Raw genomic sequence first — 19,372 nt, 5'->3', positions numbered from 1 at the left:
CCTCTCCAGACTGTAAGCTCATTAAGGCCAGAGAAAGTGGCCTGCTCATCTGTGGATCCCCAACCCCTGGGATAGTGCAGGATACAAAATAGAGCTCAGTCAACACGCAGAGATGGGCTATGGGTGGGGGACAGGGCATGGCTCCTGCATGCAAAAGCCCCGGTTCCAATCCCAACCCTGCCACTCTTTGGTTGTGTGCACAACTCACCCTCTTGTGACTCTACCTCCTCATCTGTAAAATGGGCACACTGACACCAGCTAGTGCCAGGGATTACTGTGAATATTCATACTGAGCAGCAGAGTCGAAGCTCAGTGAGTGAGAGCGCTGTGGTTTGTTATTGTTATTTAAACAATAAAGAAGGAAAAGAAAAAAGGGAACCATGTACAGCAAACTCACTCCAAATGCATCTATCCTTTAAGACCAGAACGATATTTACGTATCTCAAGTCTTCCAAACGAAGCTTTAAGCTACTTATTGGCCCTATTATTTTTAATTTTCCCGTGAGGCCACGAAACCTTCCAGAACTCAATAGAAGCAGCAAGAGAACACTGCGATGTGCTCCGTCTCTGGCCCCTCTGGTCATCTCGGGTCAGCGTAACCCTGTGGGTCCCACACATTCCCACAGGCCACCCCAGGTACCTCACCCAGAATACACTGCTCCCAGGGGAAGCCCATGTGCCCTACGCTTTCCGCAGACAGACCGGGCCCCAGGGTCCAACTCACAGCACTCGATGGGATTAGATGCAGTCTGCAAAGAGACGATTCTGCCACTGGACTCTGGGATGTGAACTCGGAAAACCAGCCTCACCCGCGTATTCTTTCTTCCAATGTCCGTCTCGCCTTTCCGCAGCTCAATGTCGGCGTTTCTGAGCTTCAAGATCCCCGCACAGTCGATGCTGCCAGGATGTTAAGAACCCCATTATCACCAACTGTCTTCAGGAGCAGGAAAGATCACCCCCAAACCTGCCTTAGGCAGCCAAAATAATTTTACAGCCAGCCACTGGGGAAAACTGCAATACACCCACATAGGCATTTCAGCCAGGAATGTATACCAAGATGGAGGGAAAAGCAAACTTAACAAAGCAATTAGAGAAATGCCCCAGTGAAATTACTTCTCTAGGGAGATTTTTCATGCCAACTCTTCTACTCTCAAAAATATCTGAAAAACTCTATGTAACTGGGGAATACTGACTGTGGACCATTCAATAGAGCAGTGAATCAACATGAAATCTCTTGAATAAATGTACTGTGACTGTGTATGAGAGCATCCTAGTTCTTAGGAAATGCACCCTGAAGTATTTAAAAGTCAAAGGGCATAAAGTCTGCAACTACCTCTCAAACAGCTCGGGAAGAAATGGAGAGGTGGGAAGGAACGTGCTGGAGCACAGGTGAAGCCTGTTAACACCTGGGAAAGCCGAGGGGGCAGGATTCCAGGAGTTCTTTGTATACTTCTTACAGTATTTCTGTAAGTTTGAATTTATTTTCCCATCCAAAGGTTTTTTTAAACCCCAAAACGTGTGCAATGGTTCCCAGACTTCAGCCACAAGCATATTAGGTTTGTGAATTTGGACCTCTCTGCATCATTACTTAATGATCTCTCTAGGTCAAATTAATTTTTTAAATATAAGTAAATTTAACCTGATCCCATGCAACATAATACAAAGATTCATGAGTATGCTTCCTCCCAAGACACATGAAAATGCGGACATACTTTTTTTTTTTTTTTTTTTTTTTTTTTTTTTTTTTGAGACAGAGTCTCGCTCTGTCACCCAGGCTGGAGTGCAGTAGTGTAATCTCGGCTCACTGCAACCTCCCCCCTTCAGGTTCAAGCAATTCTCCTGCCTCAGCCTCCAGAGTATCTGGGATTACAGGCGCCTGCCACCATACCCAGCTAATTTTTGTATTTTTAATAGAGATGGGGTTTCCCCATGTTGGCCAGGCTGGTCTCAAACTCCTGATCCCAAGTGATCCACCCGCCTCGGCCTCCCAAAGTGCTGAGATTACAGGTGTGAGCCACCATGCCTGGCCTATGTATTATGCTTTTAAAATAGAAACATTTAAAACAGAAATCACAATGGGTTGATGGATCACAGACTGAGAACTGCCATCAACAGCTGCTTCCATCCGTTCCGTAGAGTTCTCTCTCTGAAATCCCTGCCACCTGCCCCCTGCTCGCTTCTCCATGAAGACCCACCGCCCTCAGCCCCCAGCCCTTACGTTGCCCTCATGTTGTTTTTGGGCTCCAGGGGGATCTCCAGGACTTTGGTGTTGCCCACAATCTTCTCATAGCTGGTGGTGGTGACAGTTTTCCCCGTGATTCGGTGCACCTGGTAGAAGGCATGCGGCTTAAGGATCCGCTCATCGGCTGTCCCAATGAAGATCTGAAGTCCCAGAGGCTTGTTTTCCATGTAGCCATGGAGCTGGTGGGGGAGAAAACAAGATCATTATGATGTGGGGTGTGGTGGCTCTAATCCAATAAACAAAAAAGACCAGAGAGCTCATGGGCAGCAGACAGAGTATGGGATTTCCGCCGCATCTGGAAGAATGGAGAACTGGAAACAACCTTGATGTCCAGCCAGAGGGTAACGCTTGGATAAATTACAGGCAACCCCTCTAACACTGAATATTAAGCAGCCACTAGAAAGAATACAGTCAGTCAGAATTTCATTTATGGAGAAACAGCCAGAAACTGTGCTTAATTGATGACTGAGGGTGGAAGGAGTGTTGCATAGTAATTAGGATAACTGAAATTAACTGAAAATAAACTGAAAGGACAAACATAGAACTCTTGATAGTGATTCCCTGGGAAGATCAGAAGAAAGAACTGTCACTTCTTACATGACTATATTCCAATGAACAAAGTTTGACTGTGGAACTTTAAAAAAGAGTGTGACAAAAATGCCATAGTCTAAGTCAAAAGATAAAGTCTGAAAGAAAATATGTGCAACATATAACAGATAAAACATTAGCACATACAGTATATGAAGAATGCCTATAGTGAGTAAGTAAAAGATTCCCTGGCCACCTATTTAGACTCGAATCCCAATCCCAGTGGCTTTCCCTATCTCCCTCTCCTACTTTTTATCCAGTCTAACACACTATATATTTTCTTGATTCCTTTTGTCTAAGTCTTTCTCCCAGAACTAAACTATCACATCTCTGAGAGCAGGGATGTTTGTCTAGTTAATTTGCCACAAAATCTCTAGTGCCTAGAATAATGCTTGGCACCTAGTAGGCATTCTAGTACATATTTGATGAATGAATTAATAAGGCTATCCAACAGAAAAAAAATGAGTAAGATATTTGAACAGAAAATTCAGAGAAAAACAAATGACCAGTTTGACTTCTAAACAGAAAAATGCAAATGAGACAACCATGAGATACCACTTTTCACCCATTAGAGTCAGATTGGCACACTTGTAGATATTTGATAATATCCAGTATTTTGGAGATTGCGGGGGAACAGACACTTTTATGCAGATGATAGCAATATAAACTGGTGTAACTATTTTAAAGAGTATTAGAGCAACAGCTTTAATAAAACTACATAAATAAACGTTCTTTGACTCAGTAATTCCACCTCTTAGTATGCACCCTAGAGAAACACTGTATATGCAGGAGACACGTGCAAAAATGTTTACAAAAACAAACAGAATAATGAACAATGAGTTACGTCAATAGCCTGACTACTAATAGGACATTCCTAGGCTATGATACACTAAGAAGCATTTTAAAAAATAGTGAGGTAGAAGTCTATGAACTGACCCAGAAAGATCTAGGACACACTGTTGAAAAACAAAAGCAATGTGTAGAAAAATATGTATAGCATGACACAACTTAAAGAAATGCAGAATGTTTTCCATCCATCCAGTTACAATAGAAAAAGGTGTAAAAGGATGTGCTCTAAACTGACCACATCATCATCACCTCTGTGAATAGAGGAGGAGCTCAAGATTGAGAAGGTGATCAAAGAGGACTTTGACTTTCTATGCCATGTTATAGGAAGAATAGATTCCTAGAAACCTGTGAAATATTAAAAATATATATATATGTATGTATGTGTATATATGTGTGTGTGTGTGTGTGTGTGTGTATATATATATAAAATAACAAGAGACAAAAGGACATTGATCTAGAGTTTGATGATGTGTTCCTGTCTTGTCATTGGGTGGAGAGACACTAGACAAATCATTTAATCTTTCTGTGCCTCTATTCCTTTCTCCACTAATTGAGTGGGACTACAAGTGACAACTCACGAAGAGCCCACTCTTCTCTGGAGATCCTTCAGTAGGATCTCCAGTCACCTGCCAAAAGACAAAGTTGCAAGGTGATGAATGAGTACACATGGTCTAGAACTGTGCTATCCAATGCAAGAGCCACTAACCACATGGATATATTCATTAAAATTAAGTAAATTGAAAATTCAGTTTTTCAGGTGCACTAGCCACATTTCAGTGCTCAGCAGCCACAGTGCACAAACAGCACAGACACAGAACATTTCCATCATCACAGTAAGTCCTATTGAACAATGCCGGTCTGAAAAGATGGCACGCTCATGTCCCCTTCTAAAAGCCACACAAAGAGAGAGGCTGGGAGTGGAACTGTGTTAGATGATCACCTTCTTCATAACCGGCCAGACACTTACATAAGTGTCTGACACACACCTGAGAGGCAGCCTTGGGCCAAGATGGAAATCCAAGTCAGAAGCCGCTTATCTGAAGAACGGCTACTGTGCCCGGTGACGAAAATCAAAAGAAGGGCAGCATTGAGAAGAGATTTTGTTTTTGTTGTTTTTGCTTTGCATTTGAGCCCAAGACAAATATATTTCCTCATCTCCTCTCCTGGATTTATCAGGAGTTGGTATCAAGAAGAAAGGTAGGATGCAGAGTGAGCCCTGATGATGTGCAGCTGTTTCCTCCCAATGACAGAAGCGCAGAAATCGCCTGCTGGGTGTACTCAAGATAAACAGGCAGGGAACACCTGGAGATAAAATCTATCACATCCCTACAGCTCCACCCAAATCCAGCCATTTCCATCCCCTCTCTTGTTGGTACACCTGCCCGAGCCACCATCACCCCTCATTGGAGTGACTAGCACAGACTGCTCAGCTTACCTCTGGCTGGTCTTTCACAGAACAGCTCAATGATCTTTTAAAAATGCAAATCAGATCCGGATACTCCCCTGCCTACAACCCTCCAAAGACTTCCTGTGGCCTTAGAATAAAATCCAAACTCGGTGTGATAGTCTAAGAGCCTTCCTACAGCCCAGCCTCTGCCTTCTCCTCCACCACCCCACTAGGCTCCTGCCAACCCCAGCCATCCTCCTGTTCCCTGAACACACCAAAGTCTTTCTGACCTCAGGGCCTTTGCACAAGCCATTTTCTCTGCCTAGAATACTCTTCCACTGGCACATTTGGGTTTCAGATCTTCAGGTTTTTCCTGAACCAGATTAGATACACTCAGTGCTAAAGCCAGCTCTTTAGGCATTACAAGAACCAATCATTAAACCTATAGGAATTTTAAGAGCCAGTTGACACCACTTTGGTCACTTGGTATGTACATTTCCAGCCATAGTGGGAATATTTACACCACAAAAATTGACAGATGCTATAAACCAGGGCTTTTTTTCCCCCTGGAAAACTGGATGTTAAGCATTTACTAGCACATCACTGGAATATTTACTTCATTAACACCTGAAATTTCCTTGTTTAGTTATTTGCTGAACGCCTCTCCTGCCTGAACATGAGTTTCACAGTAGTAGGAACCTTGCTTATTTGATTAGCACGGTCAATGAACATTTGTTGAATCATCTGCCACCATCAACAGTAATGCAGCACCAGGCGTGATGGCTCACGCCTGTAATCCCAGCACATTGGGAGGCCAACGTGGGTGGATTTCTCGAGCCCAGAAGCTCAAGACCAGCGTGGACAACATGGCCTAACCCTGTCTCCACAAAAAAAACTCAACAATTAGCCAGGCATAGTGTCGCATGTCTGTAGTCTCAGCTGCTTTGTGGCGCTGAAGCGAGAGGATCAGTTGAGCCCAGGAGGTTGAGGCTACAGTGAACCACAGTCATGCCATTGCACTCCAGCCTGGGTAGCAGAGCATGACCCTGTCTCAAACAAATAAACCAACAAAAAACAGTAACGCAGCAGTGAAAGCATGTTTCCCTCATGCTGCACACCACACTTAACGTTTTATACATCTCACAACAATTCCATGTAAAATGGGCTCACTGCTACCCAAATTTTACAGGTGAGGAAACTGAGGTTGCTAAGATCAGGCAACTTGTCCCAGTCAACACAGTGAGCATAAGGCAGAGCCAGGTTCCAAACTCCAGCCTCTCAGGCTCCAAACCCACCCGCTTCCCTGCCACCTTCTCCCTGTCCTCAGTGCCTGGTGGATTCCACTCTGCTCTCTGACTACAGGTCAGAAACGGCAGGTCCTCAAAGGGAAAATAAGTAAGAGCTAAGATGCAACATCAAGAATGTGCTTCCTGGGGCCAGCCATGGTGGCTCACGCCTGTAATCCCAGCACTTTGGGAAGCTGAGGCAGGCGGATCTCTTGAGGTCAGGAGTTCAAGACCAGCCTGGGCAACATGGCAAAACCCCATCTCTATGAAAAATACAAAAATTAGCCAGGCGTGGTGGCACGTGCCTGTAATCCCAGCTACTCGGGAGACCAAGGCAGGAGAATCATTTGAACGAGGGGTCGGAGGTTGCAGTGACCCGATATTGCACCACTGCACTCCAGCCTGGGTGACGGAGCAAGACTCCATCTCAAAAAAAAAAAAAAAATTAAAATAAAAAACAGAATGTGCTTCCTGCTGCACAGGAGTGGGGGAGGAGGGAGGGAGAGAAGAAGGAGCACAGAGGGAGATGGAGGGAGAGAAACAAACAGCAACCTAAACAAACAAAAATGGTAGCTCCTTGAGAGCAAAACCTTCTCCTTTATGAAAGCCAAGAATGGCCTCTCTGAGTTGAAGAGCAGCCTCTGGGTTGAGCTGGGCTGGCTCATACAATGTCAACAGACAGAATCCACCTGGCACTGGTGAGAGTCCCTTCCCTGCCTCCCCGGGTAACACCAGAAAGCAGTGTGGTATAGCAGAAAGCACAGAGTTTTTCACTTTGGATCAGACGTATCTGAATTTTGATGCCAGCTTTGCTTCTCGATGGCTGTGTGACTGTGAGCAATTGCTCCACCCCTGAGTTTCCATGTGCTCAGATAAAAGGGGGACATCACCCCCCACCCTGCAGGCCTCTTCTGAAAGGCGAAATAAGGTGACCTTTGTTGGGCACCAAAGCACAGCACACGGTAGGTACCCATGAAACTAGAACTTTCCTTGTCATCAGAGGATGACGCAAATCGAAACAGGGAGGTGATATTACAGAACTGAATGGAAGGGTGAAGAATGAATGTGAACAAAGTGAGAACCAACGTGAAGGCCTCCCATGCGGGAAAGCCCGGGCACTAATTCCAGTCTTCTCAGTGGGCTGGCTCAACAGTCGCCAGCTTGGAGTGTCAGAGGAAAGAGGGGCCAGGTGAAGAAACCTCGCCATCTTGCATGAAAAGAACACTTCCCGTCCACCCTCCATCCTCCCCTTCTGCAAAAGGTGCAGAATGTGCCCAGAATCCCCACTGCTCAGCTGCCTCATTCTGGAAGAGCCTTCCTTGCCAGGTTCCCAGAGGTTTGATGAGAAGAACAGATAGCCATTTACTTGCTTCTCCAAAAAGTCAGTGATTTGGGTTTTGCAAATAGAACTTGATGTTTTGAGATGACGTGATCTGCCCTTCTGGTTCCAAACTCTCCATCATCCCCATTTTCGGGAGACTTTGGTCAGGAGGCTTTTCAGGCTTCTCCAAAGGTGAGGTCTTCTTGGTGGCCTGGGCTAGCAGGATCACACTCCGGGCACAGCAGACACATCCTGCAATACAGGAGCTCCACGTCACTGGCCTCCCGAGCAAAGGAAGCGCCACTTCCTGCAGCCAAGGTGAAGGCGAAAGTTTTCTGCTTCTTGTAATTTCCCAGGCGGTTGAAAAGGTTCCAGGAAGAAGCAGTGCTTCTAGTGCACACCATGAAGGGCTGAATGCATGGGAGGGGAGTGTCTGCGGCGTCTGTGGGGGTGGGGGCCCAGGCTGCAGCTCAGTGCGACTTCCATCCACCAAACTTCCCATCAAAGGGACCAAGAAGCAAGACTGCAGGCTTGGGGGCGTCGTTCTATTAATAATCCACTCTGTCCCCTCGTCAGCTCAGCTGCTTGAAAAACCGGATCTGAGGAATGATGTGTGATTCAGACATCCCACCACAGTTAGCTATATAAACGATGCCATCCAACCTCGCCACAAGGAAAACGTTGCATCTTCCACAGGTGAAGACCTTTCTGTACAGTGTATTGGTATCACTTGCAAACATAGCATAATGTAATCTCCATAACAATGCTCAGAGAAGAGCAGTGTTATCCCATTTTTAGATGACAACGGGTGAGGCTCAACCAGGTTAAGTAACTTGCTCACCATCCTACAGGTCATAAGTGATCAGATGGCAGCAGCCTCCATTGGCCCTGTTTGTTTCTTCTGTTGTACGGCTGATTCCTGATTCAGAAAAAGGCAAAATCCCCCCACCCCAGCCCCCCAAGTCTGGCCTATGCATTTTAAGACAGGCAAGTCTATCCCACCAGGTCAGCAAGAAGAACCCACAGACACGCAAACATGGCCTCCACATGTTAAAGACCCACAGTGTCAAAGAGAAAGCTACTCAGACTCACCCCCTACCTGCCACCAAATTCAAGATCTGCCTGTTCTTAGTGGCAACTTAACTGTTCTGACACAAAGATAAAAAGGCATCAATATCTGTTGATTCTTGCTGTTCCTTTTTCTTGGTATAAAGTACTAAGAGTTCACTCGTTGCAGGAAAAAATAGACAAGATAAATTACAAAGAGAATACCCCCTGAAAATAAGTAAGCATTTGAATGTACATCCTTCCAAACTTTTTTTATTCCAAACTGTTTTATTATTCATTTTATTTTTCCTCTTACTTGACAAATAATAATTTTATCTATTTATGGGGTACAATGTGTGATGCTTTGATGTGTTTACATTGTGGAATGATGAAATCAAGTTAATTAACTCATCCATCACCTCACATACTTATTGTTTGATGGTAAAAACATTTCAAATCTACTCTTAGCAATTTTGAAATGTAGACAATGATTATTTACTACAGTCACCATTCTATACAAGAGACCACTAAAGCTTATTCCCCTAACTGAAGTTATCTACCCTTTCAGACTTTTCTTCCAGGCACACAGATGAACATATTGGCATTCGAGTTTATGTATTGTCTCCATTGACTAAGATGGTCATGTCCTCTTGTCATTGAATCTTGCTTTATGAGAATCTCAAAGAACTACTTGGCATATCCCAGGGTTCGGACTAGCCCAAGGCCAGTGAGGTCCCCAGGACACATGATCTGAGGAGGCATTCACTATCAAGGTCCAGCAGATGCAAGGTGGGCACCTGAGAGTGAGCCCCACTCTCCATTTGGCCCCCTGGTGCCTCTCTTCCCGCACCCCAGCCCCAGCCCTGCGTGCCCATTCTGCCTGTGGATCCCTGCAGCCAGTTGCACATTTAGATGGTTCCCAACTTTCCCCCATTACAAACACTGCAGTAAGAACCCTTGCAAATGGCAGTTCCCTGAAAACGACTGTGCTATCAACTGTGCTCAGGGCTTTTTAAATACTCTCAGTTGGACGATTCCAATCCAAAATGTGGGTCTGATTTTCAAAATGGCAATGGGCCAAACAAACTGTTTTGAATTTTACTAAAATAAAACATTAACGATGTTAAGTAGCATTTTTGTTGAATTTGAAATATTAGGAAATTGCTATCATCCTCAAAGATTTCACTCTGAAAGAAAGAAAAAGCCCAGAGTGGTGGGGGCCGGCCGGGGGAAGGCCGGGCCGGGGGAGGGTGCCGGGGAAGAGTACTGCAATTCCCCACGGCCATGCAGCACGTGGGGAGAAAATCTGTACAAACACACATGGATCCCAGTTGAGTATTTATTTTGGGGTGCAGAAGTTGCAGCACATACCTGCCACCCTAACCCCACCTTCCACCCCACATACACGCACACAGACACACACACAAGCAGACCAGGCACACTTCGTCCATGACTTGACTCAGTCATTCCAACAAGCCATGATTGTGTGTTAATCACTTCAATAAAAACCCTAATTCTTGGTACCTCTCTCTGCCTCCATCCCGTATTAGATCCATCTCAAAGCCCTGTCAATCCCATTCCCTAAATCCCACTCAAATTTGCTACCTGTGCCTCCTCCATCACTTCCACGCTAGTACCCTGGTCAAAGAGGGGGCCCAGTCTTGCCCACCCCTCTCCCTCCACCTACACACAGTCTTCCTCACATAGCAATCCAGCTAGAAAGATCCTTAAAATGGTAAGTTAGAGCTTATGCCACCTCTGCTCAAATCCCAATAGCAAACATCTTCCCTACATCAAAAAGCTCAAGTCCTTACCATGACTCAGAAGATCCCATATGATCTGGCCCTGCTTCTCTATCTCCCACCCACCCTTCTTCCCTCCCTGCTGCCCCCCATGACAGCCACACTGGCCTTGTCACCCTCAAGAGACTGAGGCACCCAGCAGGCAGGTGCCCATCCCTGGATTCCAACACTTATCGTGCCCTCAGCTTGAAATGCTCTCTCCGCATGACCCACAGGGCTCACCCCACTCTTCATTGAAACCTGTCCTCAGGTGACCTCTCATCAGAGAAGCCTTCCCAGACAGCCACACCCCAAGGTGACACCCCATGCCCTTCTCACTCTCCCTCCACACACCCTGCCTTAAGTTGCATCATCCACCTGACACTTCCCTCCACCTGACCCCGCATGTGATACTTATTTGCTCTTTGCTGCCTCCCCCAGTAGAATGTCAGTCCCCTGGGGGCAGCACCCCATCTTTCCTGTTCATGGTGCAGCCTCAATGCCCAGAGAACCATGCAGGTGTCCAACAAGTGAGCAAGGCTAGAAGGGACTATGTGTGACATCACGGGAGGAGCCAGAGCAGCTGCAGTCTCTCCAGACGCGCCCCTCTCCCATGACAAAGAGCTGTTATACGCCCACACCGGCTTCTCTCCAGCTTGGGCAATTCTCCTCCCGGCCCACAGCGACCATTGTGTCACAGAGCCTTGTCCTGCTCGGTGTGGGCACGACTCAGCTGGTTGGACAACTGATACCTGGGCTGCCCTGTTCCAAACAGAGGTGACAGCATCTCCAGGTACGATGAAGGAGCCCTATGCCTGCTTTCTGACCCAGCTGGGATCCCACTGGCTGGATGTGTCTTCAGTCCGGCAGGAGGCCACTGTGGTCAGCTGCCCTGCTGATAGCGGCACATTTTGCAATTACACAGGGAACCATAAAAAGAGAATTAGACATTCTGGACAGGCTTGAAAACCAAACAAGTCAGGCTCTCTCAGTATTCTAAATTAAGAACCAAGTCATTCTATATTTCTCACATCACTGAAAATTAAAAACAGACATATCTACCGCATAGCAAGCACGCTCACTCAAGAGAGGCTTGATGGCCCAAAACATGCTAGATTTGTTTCCAATTACCATGTCCACATTTGAAATGCTGAGGAAGCCCTAGAAACCAGTGTGGGGAGATCAGAGGCAAGGCACATTAGCCTAACAGGACTCAGGACCAAAGGCTGAACCCCAGCCCCCTCTACTCACGGCCCCCATGGGGTCTTTGAATAAAAAACCTGGATCATTTTGTCCCCTCCTTTGGGCTGGAGGCATGAACCTTCCCTTCTCTGCTCTCACCTGCCCCTCTCCACTCTCAATCTCCAGCTTCTGGTCCCCTGGACAGACATGTCAACCCAGCCATGGGCTCCCTACCAGCATTCCCGTCCCCACCACCATATAGGAGCTGGGTCTGGAAGGATGGGATTAAAATATGCAAGCCTTCTTTGAGTTCAACTTTGAAGTTGGGCTTTTTCTTATTGATTTTTTTTAAAGAAGTCATACAAGTGCTTTTCACGTCTTCTGTCTGTATTCCTCTTGTGTAGAATCAGTGTAACATTGAGATCAAGAGTCTGAGTCCTAGAGTCCAACCATCTGGGTTTACATCCCGGCATTGACACTTAATGTGTCATGGCAGGAAAGTGACTTGCCATCTCCAGGCCTCAGTTTCATCATGTGTAAATGGGCTCCTGACCCCGCACACCTCACCAAGCTGTTGGCAGGATCAAGCGGGCTATGTATAAAGCATGTCACAAGCAATCAATGTTAACTTTCATTCATATTTTTCCATCTATGACTGGGTGACTTGTGGCAATTAAAGGCCTCTTCTCTGGTCTCAGTTCTTGGAAGAAATCAACTTGAAGATTGTCTTTCAGTGCTAACATGTAATGATCCTCAGGTACATTTAGAATAAAATCCAGGCCAAGGAGAGTGGATTCTTTGAGGCCAGGACCTCAAGACCAGCCTGGCCAGCATGGTGAAACCCTGTCTCTACTAAAAATACAAAAATTACCCGGGTGTGGTGGCACACACCTGTAGTCCCAGCTACTCAGGAGACTGAGACACCAGAATCATTTGAACCTGGGAGGCAGAGGTTGCAGTGAGTGAGCCGAGATCGTGACACTACCCTCCAGCCTGGGTGACAGAGTGAGATTCTGTCTCAAAAAAAAAAAAAAAAAAAAAAAAAAAGAAAAAGAAAAAGAAGAACATCATCCAAACTGCCCATCGCAGCTAACAAAACTCTGCATGATCAGACCACATCACCAGCTTCATCTCCCCCACTCCAGTCCAGCCACATGGGCCTCTTTGCTGCTCTCAGAACGGGCCACGTTTGTTTCTGCCATAGGGCCTTTGCATATGCTATGCCCTCGGCCTAGAACATTCTTCCCCTGGGTCTTCCCACGGCTAATTCCTCCTGATCCTTCACATCTGAGCCTAAATGCAGGGCCCTCCCTGGGTAGCCTGGCAGAAAGACAGCTCCCCTAGCATCGCTCCATCACATCTTCCTGTTTATTTCCTTCCTGACTGTGCTAAGTGTTACCTTATGTGTTTGCTTATTGCCTGTTCCCACCTCCAGCCCCGCTAGAATATAAGCTTGTCCATCACCATGCCTCAGCACCTCCAACAGTATTTGGCATACAGTAGATGTTCAATAAATATTTGCTGAATAAATAAATGAATAGATTGATTCTCAGGTTCCTATGTGGATCCACATATTGCCGAGTGATTCATTCTCCAGCAACTCTGAGAAAGGAGGTTCATTCATGTCTGGAACAGAATCCCTACGTTTGGAGTCTGCCTAAACTCACTACCATTTGAGCCAGTCTGCAGGAATGTGTCTCACCATGAAAGAGACATATTATACCAGGCCAATTACACTGAAAGTCAGAAGAGCAGACTAACTTGGGCTGGAAAAATGAAGTTTCTAATCTTGAGATTGAGTTGAGAGCACAGCAGCCTGGCAGCTCACGGAGATGGCGAGGGAAAAGTGAGGCACGTGCAGTGCTGCCTGCTGCCAACTGTTGACCCAAAGACCAGACAACAGGGGGAAAGCATCCTTCGGAAACATTTCTCCCAGAGTTGCTCACTCAGGACACTGACCTGATATTAGAGAACAAGGTATCTACCATGTGCAGAGGCCTGAGCTCTGGGAGAAGCAGGGGAAAGGGAGAGGCTTGATCCCCAAGAGACGGCAACTGGGGAATGGAGCTTGCAGAAACCCCGTGTAAGCATCTGGCCCCGACCGTGCCCAGCACGGCGGTGTGTGAATGCGCCAGGAATGATGGGATGGGAGGCTACAGCACCAGCCCTGATGGCAGCCGCTTCAGAACACACTGATAAGACATTCCTCTGCGGGAGCCAGGGGAGGGAGACCATCTGGATAAATAGCTAATGCATGCAGGGCTTAATACCTAGGTGATGGGTTGATAGGTGCAGCAAACCCCCAGGGCACACGTTTACCTATGTAACAAACCTCTGCATCCTGCACATGTATTCCAGAACTTAAAATAAAATTAAATTAAAAAACAAAAACATTCCCAGGAAACTGCTGTTCAGCTTCACAAAAATGTTCCACCAGAGACATGTGGATGAGCCATAAGCTCTGACTTCTCCCCTTTCACTACAGCCACAGCTGAAAAAGAACCCCAAGATGGTAAAGAGACAAAAACCAGGGCTGAGGAAATGCAGGCCAGCCAGCCGAGCCAGCCACGGCATAAAAAAGGTGGGTTATTCCCAATCGAATGACACCTCCACCCCCACACCAAAGACTGTGCAGGTCTCTCTGGATTCAGACCAAAAATTCTGAGTCACTTTTGCCACAGGGGGGGAAAAAAAAGGAGAAGGCAGACGTGATGTGTACCTTTCCACACTCTATTTTGGGATTTTAAGATCCAGTTTCTTTCATTTCAAAGGGTGGGTTTTTGGAGGGCTCTCTGCATAACTCTTAGACTCAGCACGGCGAGACGGCGCTGAGACGGGCTCTGTCGGTGACCTGGGGAGAGGCGGGACCCACTGGCAGATCAACAAAACGCATCATTCAGGAACAAGGGGCCCGTTCTTGTGTGGAGTGCATGGGGCCTGGCTTCCATAAACATGATGGAAGCCTGTGGGCTGAGCCAGTCTGACTCACCTCTTCATCGGGGCCATTCCCAAGTTCATTCACTCCTCCGTTTAGTCATTCATGCAGCAGAGTGCCTCTCAGGGAAGGAAGATTAAGCTGAAGGCTGTCCTTCAGGATTATTAATATACATGCCTTTGGTGAAGAATCGAGTGCTTCTCTGGATGGGTGGTAACATTCGGGATTATCATAATCCCACAATTTAAGACATTGGGGTAAGAAACTAGTAAATCAGGATTTCTCAGCCTCGGCACTATTGGCCAATGTGGACTATTGATTTGGGGGCCAAATAAGTCTTTCTTGTCGGGGGCTGCCCTGGGCACTATAGGGTGTTTGTTGGCATCACTGGACTCTACCCAGTAGGTGCCAGCAGCCACCCTTTCCCCAACTGTGATGCACAAAAAAGTCTCTGGACATTGCTAAATGTCCCCTGGGACACGAAATCACTCCCATTGAGAAACATTCTTAAATTAAGCAAAATTTATGAGGAGGGGAAAGAGAAAATCTGCACCGAAACCCTATCCCTTGTCCATCAGAAAGTGTTTCAACAGGACCTTCAAGAAACACCCCAGATCCTTCCACTTTTCACGTTCTCATCAACCTCCCTGGGTCCCAGCACTGCCATCTGGATCCCTGCATCCAGCCTCTCACTAATCTCTGCCTTGTCCCTTGTTCCCATTCTGAATAGAATCTCCACAAGAAGCCAGAGGGATCTTTTAAAAGCAAGTGAGATCCCATCACTTCCCTACTTAAAATCTACCCATGGCTTCCGGGTGCATAAAGAATTACATTCAAGCTGGGCGTGATGGCTCACGCCTGTAATCCCAGCACTTCGGGAGGCCAAGGTGGGTGGATCACTTGAGGTCAGGAATTCACGACCAGCCTGGCCAACATGGTAAAACCCCGTTTCTACTAAACATATAAAAATTAGCCAGGTGTGGTGGTGGGTGCCTGTAATCCCAGCTACTAAGGAGGCTGAGGCAGGAGAATCGCTTGAACCCAGGAGGCAGAGGTTGCAGTGAGCCAAGATCACACCACTGCACTCTAGCCTGGGCAACAGAGTGAGACTCTGTCTCAAAAAAAAAAAAAAAAAAAAAAAAAAAAAAGAAGTGTGCGGATGACTTGCAGAAGAGTTACTGAGAGGAAGCTCACACCAAGATGGTGAGGGGGCCCATTTTGCCCTGTCTCCCTCCCTTCTTGAAATTCCAGTGCTTGGAGTATAGAGGTGGTAGCTGCAGCCCCAGCAATCATTTTGAACCATGAGGTGGCCTGGAGTTGAACAGGAGGTAAGAAGGAACCTGGATTCCTAATGACTTCATAGCACTTTGGACTACCCATCTCTAGATTTTCTACATTCTTAGATGAGAAGCAACTGTTATTTGGGGTTTTCTGTTAGAGATAATTAAACCTAAGTCTAACTGAAGGACTCATCAACCCATCAGCATCACATCAAGTCCTCCATTCCTTCATTCAAGTTCTTCTCAACTGCATTGCAAAGACAGTAAGACAACCATGTCTAGGTGGCTTCTAGTTAAACCAACTCAACGTACTAATGGCACGTGGATCCATGCACCAGCCTGCTTTACCGAAGGCTTCAAAAACAATGATTTCTCTGAAAACCCAGTGCCAAGAGAATCTGAAAGAAACTGCCATGTACAAAGAGTCAGATGATTCAACTGCTCAGAAACATACCAAGTAATGACACCCAAGTCAGTCTGCAAATGTTCTCATCCTCTTACTCACAATCCAAAAGAACGTCTAGAAAGGTATTCCCAGGAGGAGAGGTGAAGTGGGGAAAGACGACTGTCTGACACATGCAGGAATGACGATGGTCCTCGCTAGAAATAAAATTGCTGCTTACTTTCTGTCTGGTTTCCGAATTGCTTTTTCCTGGTTAAAAGGTGCCAGGCCTGGCAGCTTTCTAAACATTTAACATTCAATTCAAGTCAACAAATATTTGTTGAGTTCTGCCTATTCACAAAAAGGGCCATGCTGGGGAAAACGGGATAATAGGGAGATGCTATAATTAATCATAACAACAACAAAAATGACAGCTAATAATGTATGAAGTGCTTGCTAGATACGGGGCATTGTGATGTATGATATCTATCAATCTTCACTGCAACTCTATGAGAGAGGTATTATAATTTTAAACAACAGGGAACTGAGGCTCAGAGAGATTCGTTTGCTCAAGGTCACACAGCCAAGAAGAGAGAAGCCAGGATTCCAACATGGCAGGTCTACCTCCAAGACCCATTCTCTTGACAACTATACGATCTTCTGTTCCTGTAGTCTCTAAAGAGGGAAGAATACACAGCCACAAATGGCCACACCACTGTTCCCCAACCTCAGTCATTTTCAAGTCGTATTCCTGATCTTCTGCTGGACTGTGGGTTACTGAATCTCTTTACAATTTAAATTCATATCTTTACTTACAGAAATGTATCTTAAAAGAAACTTTATGTTGCTACCATAAACAGCAAACCAGGATCACCAGCGGGAAATCAAAGGTGCGCATAAATACACAACAAAATAAATGTGCCATTAAAATAATTATAGCAGCTATCCATGGTGGCACACGCCTGTAATCCCAGCTACCTGGGAGACTGAGACAGGAAGGTTGTTTGAGCCCGGGAGTTTGAGACCAGCTTGGGTAACATAGTGAGACTCTGTTTCAATTTTTTAAAATTTAAATTAAAAAATAAAATAATTATAAATGTTAAAAATGCTGACTAAGTAACACAACATTAATCAGCATGCTCCTTTCCCAGGGAACCATGGTTTGCAGAACACAGGACTGTCACTCAAAGTACAGCAGAGGAGGTGCTGGAGCACCAGGTTTGGGGAGCCCCAGGGTGGGAGGTCACCATCTCCAAAGCCAGTAGATCATCAAGAGATGGTTAAGAAAACCACCCAGGTCAGTGCCCAGACACAAGAGGTGCTCAGCAAACCTTTGCAAATGGACCCAAGGAGGTCTGCTAAGGACTCTTCACCAGGAGAGAAAAAGTACTACTGCCTGCCCACATGCTAGAACGGTCCTGTGTTCAAAGAAAGGACTAGAAAAAGAAAAATCGTCTCCTGGCTCCAGGGCACACATTTTTAACCTTTTTTGTACCAATGACCCCTTCTGCAGCTTGGTGAAGCCATGGTCCTATCTCTGAGTGATTCTTCCACATGCATAAAATGGACAAGGTTAAAAAGGAGGAGGAGGAAATCAACCAATGTATAAAAATGTAACGTATTTTCCCCAAACTAAAAAGTGGCATTCGTTCAGGTAGCCTGTCTGTCTTCCTTGCTCTGGGTTTGCATGTGCTGTGCCTGTGAGGTATGCAATGGCAGACCAGTAAATATTCAACAACCAGTTCTCCAAGACAGAAAGCTTGGTTTGCAGTGTTTGCCCATTTCCATGGTGTCAACGCTCCCACAGTGGCTGATTTCCAGCTACCGGCGTGGCGACACTGTACATGCAGCTGGGAGGAGAAGCGCAGCGGTACCATTACATGCTCCCTCCACCACGCGGATACACGGATGCCTATGACCTCGGGCACGTAGGTTAGAACAACAGGTAACAGAGTTCCTGGAACTTTAAAAATCAGCTCTCACGAGGCCATGAAAGCTGGCTGCAGGACACTCCTGGGCACCCATGGGTCTCTATGTGCTTCTGTTTAGGTGCATATCTACTCAGACTGCAGTCTGTCCATCTCTTACTCTCTTCTTCCAGTGATTTTCACACCTGCTAGCTGCGAACAGCCCCACCCCCACCAACACACACACACACACACACACACACACACACACACACACACACACACACCCCTTGCCCCAGCCCTACTCCCTGTGAAAGCTTATGAGGACCCTGCTATGGTCTGGCCTGCACGCACATACTCCCCTGCGCCCCCGGCAGTGCCATGAAACCCCTTGTTCACCGGCCCAGGCTCCCCTTAGATCTGGAGAAAGCCGCATCCCGGTACATCCCAGAAATGGGCAAACCCTGCAAACCAAATCACCTCGGCCCCAAGGCTCCCAGAGCCTTCTCGTCCCAGCAGGAGGGAGAGCCTCGTCTTTAAATCCCATCACACACATCTTCCTGTCTAGACGAGGTCCCTGGCTGCCAGGGCCTCAGAGTGAATGGATTCACAGCCTCCACCCCCTGGCACCACCGAGCCTTGCCGCACCCCGCCGCTGTGCTCAGGACGATCTGGGCAGCCCCCCGACTTCTAGAGAAGACACAGAGGAGACTGCGCAATCAACAGACAGGAGAGTGCGTGAGTGCAGCATGACATGGGCACGCCATCCCAGAGAAGTAGGCACCCGCCGCGCTGAGCGTCATCCATCATCCTTTCGCTGAAAAGTTGGAAAACAAACAACAAAAACCCCGCCCAGCCTCATTTAATGCGAACCAAACACAAAAGCCACAGGGGAAAGCTTTTCCTCTCTGTGCTTCCCTTTTCCGGAGGAGGAACACCACCAGCCAAGATAAGGGGCTGTGCGGGGCCCTCTGCGCGGCTTCAAAGGGCTGGCACCCGCCCCCCAGGCCCGCTCCCACTCCCACTGGCTAATGGGCTCCCTGCTCCAGCCCTTGGGGGAGCAGGAGGCGGCCAGGGCTCCATGCCAGGCGACTTGGAAGAGGTTTAAGGCTCACGCCACAGAAGGGAGGAAGCCCGGCCTGTCAAGAGGCGTGATAAAGCAGCTCCTTATCACAGTTTTCCTTT

At 46.9% G+C, this 19,372-nt stretch overlaps 1 protein-coding gene across 6 annotated transcripts in view; it reads right to left on the bottom strand.

Moving 5' to 3' along the window:
- The window catches only part of LOC105470668 (nuclear factor of activated T cells 2), a 177,158-nt gene that overhangs the window by 88,666 nt on the left and 69,120 nt on the right, over positions 1-19,372 (bottom strand). For all 6 annotated transcript variants that reach the window (XM_011722847.3, XM_011722849.3, XM_011722850.3 and 3 more), the window contains exons 4-5: positions 2,219-2,421; positions 725-897 (exon numbers count right to left, since the gene is read on the bottom strand). In XM_011722847.3, coding sequence (XP_011721149.2) covers positions 725-897; positions 2,219-2,421 — 376 coding nt within the window. The remainder of the gene's footprint in view (positions 1-724; positions 898-2,218; positions 2,422-19,372) is intronic.

The sequence above is a fragment of the Macaca nemestrina genome, chromosome 15, assembly GCF_043159975.1.
Source record: "Macaca nemestrina isolate mMacNem1 chromosome 15, mMacNem.hap1, whole genome shotgun sequence".
NCBI classification, from domain to species: domain Eukaryota; kingdom Metazoa; phylum Chordata; class Mammalia; order Primates; family Cercopithecidae; genus Macaca; species Macaca nemestrina.
Note: the sequence above shows the minus strand (reverse complement) of the source record. Positions and strands in the feature narration are given on the sequence as shown.